The sequence below is a fragment of the Galeopterus variegatus genome, unplaced genomic scaffold, assembly GCF_000696425.1.
Source record: "Galeopterus variegatus unplaced genomic scaffold, G_variegatus-3.0.2 Scaffold6790, whole genome shotgun sequence".
In the NCBI taxonomy this organism is placed as follows: domain Eukaryota; kingdom Metazoa; phylum Chordata; class Mammalia; order Dermoptera; family Cynocephalidae; genus Galeopterus; species Galeopterus variegatus.
The window spans coordinates 55493-66071 of NW_007732901.1; the positions used below are offsets into that span (position 1 = coordinate 55493).

Below are 10579 nucleotides of genomic sequence, written 5' to 3' on the forward strand. Positions count from 1 at the left end.
GAATAGAAATGAAAAACAGGCCTCAAACAAATCCAGAACCCAAACAGGGCAAACGTTAAGCACACTGGGTCACCTGGACCCCTAAAGCGTTGGGCAACCTCACTCCTACAGCTCCGCCAGGTGCAGCCCATTGAGCTGCCCTGGTTTCTGCAGCTTTTTCAGGCTGGCGCTGCACATTTCCAGCAGCCCCACACTTCTGGACTCCTAGTGGCAGTCCCGCCATCCTGTCTGCACTAGACATTTCCTCAGTGGGGGTTCTCTGTGGGGGCCCTGACCCCACTTTTCTGCTCCACATTGCTCCATAGATGACCTATGCAGTGGCTCCACCCCTGCAGCAAGTCTCCACCTGAGTCCCTCAGCTTTTTATACAACTTCCGAGATCTAGGTGGAGGCTGCCATGCCTCCACTGCTCTCACATACTGATGGCCTGCAAACTTAACACAACATGAATGTCACCAAGGTTTTCAGCCTTTGCTCTTCAGAGGTGCCAAGGCAGGATTGCTCCAGCCAGAGTGGCTGGGGTACAGGGAGCAGTTTGCCAAGGGCAGCAGTGTCCCAAGTCTGTCCTCTGGGATAACTCAGTCTTTCTAGGCCTCAGGGTCTATGATGGGGGGGGGGGCAACCTTCCAGACTTCTCAAATGCCCCTAGTGCCTTCTTCCCATGGTCCTGTTTTTTAGCATTTGGCTGCCTCATCCTGGCCCCTGAATTACTTGAATAAGCTCGGCCTACCCCGGCTATTCACTCACAGTCTTGGGCAGTTCTGCAGCATTCACCCACAGTTTGAACAGCTGCATTCACTCAGTCACTCCTTTCTCAGATTTATATGCACCAATTGAGCCATCTGCTTTCTCAGGTTTATACAGCACCTAGCCAGTGATCAGGTTTAAGTGGCACCCAGCAAGCCATCTGCCTTCGGACAAACGTGACATGCACTTACTATATTGTCTCCAGAGTACATTATACCATCCATCCCTAGGTACCATAGCTGCAGCAGCCAGGGGCCCTCCCTGTTTCTGCTGCCTTACTGTCTCCCCAAGTCAACCAATTCAACCTGGGTGTATGGAACATAGGCAGTGAACTGGGTCACCTGTGGATTGCACACCGGTTGTCCATCCAGTCCCATAGGCTGCTTGTGCTTCAATTTCTCCCGTACAACAGGTCATGCCTGGAGACACATGGTTTCCTCCAACTCACCACTGGCTTGGTCGTCTTCCCTGGTGTGAGAGGCAGGAGTGGCCAGTCGCTGAACATCATCCTCCAGGGTAATCATCCTTGCTTCCAACAATCAGTTGCAAATCTCAATCAGTTTGCAACATAGTTAGCAGTAGCCAGGCTCCAGTCAGCAGAAAAGTGGCCACTGGGCATCACATGCTCAAGGATAGCCACATTTCCTCCCCTTCCCAAGGGGTTTTGCATTGAAGTACCTGGTCTATGCTGCCTTGCAGTACAGTGTGCAGCAACCAGATCCCAGTCAACAGGAAGGTGGCCATCAGGCAGAGCATATTCAAAAGTAGCAACATTTCCTTCTTCATCCAAGGGCTTTCAGCTCCTGTACCTGCTCAGAATCCTGCCAACTATACCAATTGTTGATCTCTTTTACCTGCCCATAATCCTGCACTGACTATGCCAATTGTTGAGCAAGGGCTGTTTCTGGAGCTCACAGACTCTTCAAGCCCATTCACAGACTGGGTCACAAACCCTTCACCTGCAGGTCTATGAGCTAGGTAACTGGCAAAATGTCCTTGGAGCCATAGGTTCAAGAGCATGGCCACATGGGTGTACACCCAAGGCAGATGCCAGCCAAGGTGGTGGCACCACCCAGGTGCACTAACTCCACCCCCCCACACACACAATTTACTTACAAAGAATGCACCACACTGTAGAGGATTCATAAAGCAAATGTACTTCACAGGGCCTGGTGTTCCAAAGCCTTGCAGTTTCAAATATTGACCTTGCAAAGGAAATTTTCCCCAGGCTATTGAGTCTCTGTTGCAAGATAAGAATTGTAACACAGCAAGGTTGCTGGCTCAAAGACAGACAGGTTACTAATTTATATGCAAAGTTACTAAAAAACTGCTGGAGGGAAAAGGAATGTTTGCTAAATCAAGCCTTTGTTAGTGGATCACTTAATTGCCTAACAGAATGTCATCTGACTTGTTTTTACTGAATGCTACCAGCTTCTACTATAAAACTTGTTCAACTCTACTTAGCAAAACCCCACCTATGTCTCTTCCTGTAACTTGCTATTCTTGAGAATAAATGCAGGAAGAGAACCCCAATTTGTGGTTAATTTCCAAATGGAAGGATTCCTCACGCTTGAGGGTCCTGGGATATTAACCCCTTTCTGGGGCTTCTCACTGCTCAAAAAAGATGAGCTTTGAGTAATCTTTGGCACTTCCATCACCCAGGGGAAAAGGGGTGACAAATCCGTGGGAAGCAAAGCAACACCACACCACCCCAACCTGCCCTGAGGCGAGGGAGCCTGACCAAACTATTCTATTTTCCAAACAGCTTTCTTCTTCGTGGCGGCTATGTACAGAGTCCCATGGTGACACAGGCTATCACATGGCAAGAACGGCAAGAGCTCTCTCATGTGCTCTCCTTATAAAGCCACCAGTCTGCATACATGCTAACTCATTACTATATGAATGGGTTAATCCATTCATGAGAGCATGATTGGATGCTCTCCAATCATGATCGAATCACCTCTTAAAAGCCCCATCTTTCAAATACCATAATCGGATTTCCCACCTTCTTAACACTGTTACAGTGAGGATCAAGTTTCAAAAACATGAAATTTGGAGTGACACATTAGACTCATAGCACTGGGAAAGAAGGTAACAATTCTTGGGGTGCAGGGGAATGGAGGTTAGGGGGCTGGCTTTCAGAGGGAGTTGAGCCACTGCTGGAGTGTATGGCCTAAAGTGTGCCATGTCTCCAGAAGGAGGGCAGTGGCAAAGCAGTCATCAGGCTTGGGGCAGGGCTATGGAGTCGCTGAGGGACTGCACAGTCTGGGCATGTGGCTGGGGTAGGGCACCACCAGATGTCTTCACATATGTCTTTAAATTTCTGACCATCCATTCAGAAAGAACAACAAAATAAACCATAATGCTGCTCACCTGAACAAAGACAAGACACCTTTCTCCTGTAATATCCCTCCATCACCCTCTACTGGCAACGTTTAACATCATCAAGTTCACTGTAAAAGTAATGTAAATGTCCAGTCCTTTATCTCAGAGCAGATACTGAAGTTGAATTTGGATCTGAGAGTCAATAAATTGATAACTGGCACTTAAATCCAGAATGAGGAACATTCCACAATGCAACTAGTCTGATCTTTTCAATGCCATAACTGTCATGGATAATAATAATAAGAAAGATAAGAGGACAATTCTAAATAAAAAATAGACTAAAATGACATAGCAACCAAATTTATTTATGAACCTACATTGGATCCTGGTTTTAAAAACAGAATTATCTGTATAGAAGACATTTTAAAGGCAGTTGGGGAAATTTGAACAAGACCTGGGCATTAAATAATGTCATGAAATTGTCATTTTCTTTATATAGGATAATGGTGTCTTAGGTAGTTAGGAAAATGTTCTTGTTCTTAGGAAGTTAATGCTGAAATATTTGGGTTGAAGAGTCATGATGATTGTAACTTACTTTTAAATGACTTAGCAGAATATGAATGTGGTGTGTATGTGTGTGTTGTATATGTAGATAGGTAAAGCAAATATTGCAAATCCTTAACAATTATGAAAACTGAGTTGTAGACAAATGTGTTTCTTATACAATTCTTTCAACTTTTCAATGTGTTTGAAATTTAAAAATATAATGTTGGAAGAATAAAAGATGAAACAGTATTTTTAAATGTAGTACTATTCATAACTGCCATTTTTGAGAGTAGCTGGCTCCTCGCATATTCCCCCCACCCCCTTCTTTAGGAACAGCTCTCAAATATCCATGGTTAGGACCCCACTAAAGTTAGGAATTTGGAATTTTGCATTAAGAAATACAATAATTTATTGTATGTTCTCAAATGGCTAGAAGAGAGTAGCTCAAATGCTCTCATCAGAAAGAAATGATAGAGTTTTGCTAATTACCTGATTAGATCATCACACATTGTATATACATGTATAAAAATATAACTCTGTATCCCATAAATAGGTACAATCATACATGACAATTAAAAAATAAACTAAAAACAAAGAGATACAGACAACAGGGATCAATACACTCAGCCATAATATTAGCAGAGTCCTCTGTCCCCTAAACAAATCCAAGAGTTCCTGCAGCTGGGTCTTTAGAACTGACTCAATTCCCACCCTTGAAAAGTCTTGGTTGCTTACCTTTATATTGGATTCTTTGAAATGTCTCTCCAAATCCTTTTATTAAATTCCCTTTTATTTTTGATAGCCTAGATAAAATCCATTTCTATAACTTGCCAATACAAACACACACACACACACACACACAAGATGAAACAGTTTAATCGGATAAAGGAAAGGTTTTCCACCTACTAAAACAGATACATATTATAACTGGAAAACATATTTCTGATTTTCATAGCAAAAAATAATGATTTGCAAATTTATAAATTTGTGTCTGCCCCCCAACCCTTAGGATTTAAGAACTTGAGTTCCCCTGCAATACTCAGGCATCAGTGCTGGTCAGTAAATTATAACACTCATAAACAAAGCACAGGTCTCATTGAAGCTTAAAAAAAAGAATTTTCATACACACAGAAAACCATATCCTTTATATAAGATGTAAAAAAGCACCTGATTTGTGCACTTGCTAATTTGTTTTCTGCAACAGACATCAACTTCAATTTAATCTTTAGTGATAACATATGCCTCTATTTACATTTTGATGTCCTCCCATCTGTGTGTATAGGTGTGACTGAAAGACTAATGTCAGACCAGTAGTCCTTTTCACACAGTGTACATACAAAGACAGTCTTTTGGAATCATGTCTACAATTATTTAAAGAGCCTGCTTTGCTTCTGCTTCTATTTCTAAAATTCTTGCTTCATCCAAAATCCTTACAAACAAAGGGACATTTTATTATTTGAAGTCACACTCCAGACATGGTTCAGTGGCTTATTTATTTCCCAGCTGCATACTGTTGTGTTTTGTTACTCAGGACTTTTTTTTCTTTTTACAACAGCCTGGTGGGGTTTAAAAAGGCAAACAAATGAACAAAACTTTGGAGACAAAGGAACCTGGGTTCAAATCTAAGTTTTACTATTTATTATCTGTGTGACCTTGGAAAATTCTCACCCACTCTGCCTTTGTTGTTTCCTTATGCGTACAATAGGGGAAATAATACATTCTTCATGGAGTTGGAGGGCTGCCATGAGATTTAATAGAGTGTATGTAAAGAACCTGACCCAGAGGTTGCATGTATATTGTTATTCCTATGTCCCTCTGTAGCAGTATCTTTTGACTTATTTTCCAACCCCAACACATCCAAGGGTTATAATATAGTAACAATGGTTCGAAAGAGCAGTGATTTACATTTGGATTCACATACTCTTCTCCCTAGATAGATGGTTTATCATGATCTTGAGGTCTGTATAGTTTGAAAAAGCCTCTCAGTAATTCTAATATGTTTTCTCCCCTCCCCACTCCAAACAACTTTGGAACATAGTGACAATAATAATAGCTAACATACATATAGTATCTCCTATGTGTAAGGAGCTCTTCTAAATATTTTACATATCTGAACTCATTTAATTCTCTCAACAACTCTATGAGGTAGGTGTACTTTGATTATTTCCATTTGACATATGAGTCATGTAAAGCTCAGAGAAGTAACTAGTACCCAGGTACACAGCTCGGAAAACATAGATCCAGCTTTTGAACCCAGGCAGTTTTGATCCAGAATCCATGCTGTAAATTATTTATTAAACCAAAGAATATTTGTATATATTCACTAATATACTAATATTTATTTATGATGTTACATTATACATATTTATTTTTTCCTGTTGTATTTACTAGGAACTAAGCTCATAGCCCCTGAAAATACCGGCTTATAATGGAAATCTGTTCTCAATTATAACACCACCTTGGGCTTAGTAATGTAATGATACTGAAACCCATTACTTTTCCCATTTCTTTTGTTCTCTATATACTTTTAGGGAGGGAGAAATAGGAAATAATAATCTCCCTCCCCCATCCTCTGAATTATGACCAGATTGTTTTATTGCTTATAACTTCAGCTTTCACAAGACTTCCTTGGATTTTTTAGCATTGTGTAAATTAAAAAAAAAAAAAAAAAACTTGAGCAACAAGCATTGTTGGGCTTCCTTCAGAACCTGCAGCAGAGTACAAGTAAAAAGGGCTTGCCCCTGAGCTTAGAAAGAGGCAGGAATAGTGTGCTCTCCTTAGACTTTCATTACCATAATTTGTCCTCAGTGCTTTATGGTAAAGAAACCAACAAACATAAAATGGATTTGTTCCCTTAGGGAGTGCAGAGAGGTTTTTTGAGCCAGATTAAGCAGGGAGCTGTGGGACACAGATTGTTCATCATTTTTCAAAAAGACATTTCACTTACAGCCTAAGAAGTGTTAATGAAGCATTCACACTTTTACCAAGTGATAAAGCAATAGAAAAACAGCTCTTTCAATCTCTCTTCGGAAATGCTCAGCAGTAACACAGGGACTGTTCCTATGCGACTTTAACAAAAGAGTAGTATTAAAAGATGAGAAACAAAGTGGACTCTCAAAATAGGAAAGTTATGGGGGAAAAAAAGGAAAAGATAAACGTGTGTGTGTGCGCGCGCACACACACACACACACACACACACACACGTTTTATTTTTTAAAATCGTACTTCTGGTACCTTAATGAGCATAACATGAAAGCCGAACTTCTGGAAGATGTCCCCTTTGAGAAAAACATTTTCCAGCATTCTTGCATAAAATGAATCCATACCACAAAGAAAACAATTAGAGATCAGGCATTGGCATCTCTGTAAATTGTCGTTGATGGAATTGTATGAATGAACAACAAGAACTGTTTTAACTTTAGCAGGCAATTTTCTTTCTTTCTTTTTTTTTTTTTTTTGCAAGAAGTCTAATTTATTACAATGTATATGTACTTTCTCCTACATTTTGAATAAGCTAATCATATACAAATGTATATCTTCTACTTTTACAGAACAGACTACAAATGAAAAGGAAATACAAGTATTAATAATCTTTTCTTTTTTTTCTATTTTTTGACCCCAACTATTTTACTGCTGTGTCTTTTCACATTTCCAAGGAAATGCCTAATCCACCACGCTATCTTGTTTGAGATCACTAAATAAGATAGAAAACTTCACAATTGTTTCTATAAAATAGTAAAACTCTTATTCTTAATACTCATACACATCAATAAATGTATGACTTATTATCACTTATAAATGTGGACTCTGAAGCTACTTAAACTTTCTATTAAGAGGAACATTTAAACCAATATCCAAGTTACCACATAGAACAAGAACACACACGTTACACACTGTGTTGTTGCCAGTTTGCCACCCTCACCCAAACCTCTACCAATGAGAACATTAGCTGTCCTCTTCAACAACACAGTCAAGAATTTTCCTCAGCCTTCACTTGGGACAGGAAAGCTGCTGGAAGCGGCCCTAGAACGAGTAGGAAGCCTAGCTGCAACTCTGGCTTGGGCTCGCTCCTCTTCATCTCTCAGAGCCTCTTCATACAAGCGTGGGTAGGCACTAGGGACAGTCCGATTGAAAGTGCTAAAAAACTCAAGAACTTTCATCTTACTGGTTTCAGCGTAGGCTCTTGGACCCCACAGGAATTCAAAGCTTGGAGGATCACTGTTGGGCACCTGACGATATTCCAGGTAGTTTTCTTTTACCAAATCTTCGGTGAGAAGCTTCCTGGGTTCCCCAAAGATGAAATGCTCCTTCCCACAGTATACTCCCATCATATTTAGCAATTTCCAGATGTGCTCCTCAGTAGCACGATTGCCCTTCGAGAAGATGACAGCAAGAACAGTCATCAGCAGGCCAGTCTTGGGCAAGCCTGTGTTGTCATTCACTCTTGCATCACAGCTTAGTTCCAGTTTGTTGACGAGGACATAGAGGCTCCTGTTGGGATCAACTTCTTTCATGTCGAGGCCAAAGATCAGCTCCAGGTTCCTAGAGGTTCTCCTCAGGATCTCAGGAAAGTGTTTCTTATCTGTTTTGATCACATTTCTCAGCATATCTGCCTTTGTAACAGGCTCTTTCTTTTCATACTTGCTCAGCAGGTAACGCATCAGCATCGTAGACTTCTTTTCTACGGGGCCTCTTTGCCTGTGCTCAGTGGAAGCCTGGGCCTGTGAGGTATTTGACTTTTCCTCAACTCGGCTGGTGGCACCTTCATGAGATCTTGTGGAGGAAGCAGCTGCTGCAGCAGCAGTGCTGGATGGGGCTTTCCCTGGCTTTTGCTGATCACCGGGTGTTCCAGAAGCAGATGACTTCTGGGGTTTTTCTTTGAAATGAGGAGAAGAGGAAGAGACGGACTTTTCTTTCTCTGCTACAGTGGCTTGAGCACCCTCCACACCCTCGGGTTCTTCTTGAGCCTGGCGGCGTTTCTCACGGGCACGGAGCTTACTCTTCTGACCCCGAGGCATGATGACTGTGGTCAGTGACAGCAGGCAGGAGTGTGGGACAGAGAGCAGATGATTCAGTGATCTTTTGGCAGAGCCTGGAGGTCTCCCTCTGCTGGCTAGACACCAAGTGTCTCATGGCAAGGTCTCGCATCCCACAGACTCCAGAGGCGGAAGTCAGTGTGCGCCTCTTCCGGTCACCCCTGCGTGGGGCCTCCCAGGGCTGACGGCAGGGGTGGCACACTACGTACAGAGCGTGGGGTTCCGTGGTGCCCCCTGTGTTGCGGAGTGAGTGGTTCCGTAAGTCCTGTCCTCAGAGGTAGATCCCTAGTTTGACTTCTGGCTTCATTGACTGAAGGATCCTTGTGGAAATTCCACCTCCCTATAAGCTCTGGACAGTTTCTCAACTTAAACTCTTACACATAGTAAGTTTGCTTCCCAGGCACGACATGAGGTGGAGAGGCTGCGGCACCAGGTAGGGGCACAGAACAGGCTCTGAACCATCCGAGAAAGTGCACAGTGACCATGGGGTCCCTTCACTAGATGAATGTAGACATCTGGGAACTTTCTGTTCTCAAAGGTTTAACTTCTACAGAGAAGACGCACATGTGCAGAATTTTGTGAGACCGAGGTCTTTTCCCTTTTCCAGCATTGCACTGTACTGTGTAGTGAAATTCATTTTATTTTAGACTTCATTCATAGTAATAAATATATTATATCCACGTTCTAATATTACTGCTTTGTGCATCGAGGCTCTTGGTTTTACGGTAGTGATCTATACACCATCTCTCAGAAGTCACTTATTCATTTGAATAACCGGTGCACTTTTCCTTCTGATTTTCTGAAATGATGATCATATTATCACCGAAAATTTTCTGTTTCTTCTTAATATTCCTAACTTTCATTTGTTTTTCTATTCTGGTCCTCTGGCTATGTACTTAGCACACTGTTATGCCTTGTTGCTTACTTTACTGGTAATGCTCCCATCGTTTTACATTTCACATTTGTTTGTTTTCTATAGATTTTAGGAAATGGAAGTTCTTTTATAATGTTAATTTGCTAAATGTTATTTTTTTCCCAGTTAATTAAATGTGTAAGGTTTATTTAAAAATTTGAATTATTATAAAGATTACTTGGATATAACATACAAAGTACAAATGTTCTGAAAAATGTGTAAATCTTGCTTTTCTTATTTTATTCTTGTGAAATACAGTTATTCTTATGTCCGTCAGAGAATTAAGGCATTGAACATTTTGCACTTCCTTCATATATTAGCCAGCTGCCGTGTTTTCCTAGCAAAATATTTTCTGATTTGACCACAGACTCTCTCAATCAGTTGTTACTGGTTTGAATAATAGAATATGCTGTCATGGTGGGCATCTGATCATGAAAACTGATATCCGGAGTGTATTTTTATTTAGATTTAAAATGTTACAATCCCAGTATAAACACTGTTAATCTAGTCAAAACAGATTTAAAATGTTACAATCCCAGTATAAACACTGTTAATCTAGTCAAAACCTTTTCTCACAAGATCGAGAGCTCGCATAGTTTAACTAGTTAAAGTCATCAGGGGGTGACTAAATTATACATGTACATTAGGCAAAATCTTAATTGATTTCAAACTTGAATGATGTTATACTAAAAATAGAGTTAGGAATTTTTGAGATAAAACTACTTAGTTTTGGAACTTTATTTTTATTTTTTTTAAAATTTTTTTATAAAATTTTATTTTGTCAATATACATTGTGGTTGATTATTATTGCCACTTACCAAAACCTCCCTCCCTCCTCCCTTTCCTCCCTCCCACATAACAATGTCCTTTCTGTTTGCTTGTCGTATCAAATTCAAGTAATTGTAGTTGTTATATCTTCTTCCCCGCCCCCCGTTTTTGTGTGTGTGTGTATGTGTGAATTTATTTATTAATTTTTAGCTCCCACCAATAAGTGAGAACATGTGGTATTTCT

At 40.7% G+C, this 10579-nt stretch overlaps 1 protein-coding gene across 1 annotated transcript; it reads right to left on the reverse strand.

The window, feature by feature from the left end:
• Nucleotides 1–7601: 7601 nt before the first annotated feature.
• Nucleotides 7602–8672, reverse strand: LOC103606702 (melanoma-associated antigen B10-like). Its single transcript, XM_008591257.1, has one exon. It carries the CDS (start codon nt 8634–8636, stop codon nt 7602–7604), a length of 1035 nt encoding a protein of 344 aa, XP_008589479.1. The 5' UTR covers nt 8637–8672.
• Between the last annotated feature and the right edge of the window lie 1907 nt (nt 8673–10579).

Coding starts and splice junctions, on each gene's coding strand:
- LOC103606702 (XM_008591257.1), bottom strand. CDS start 8,636: ATGCCTCGGGGTCAGAAGAGTAAGCTCCGTGCCCGTGAGAAACGCCGC.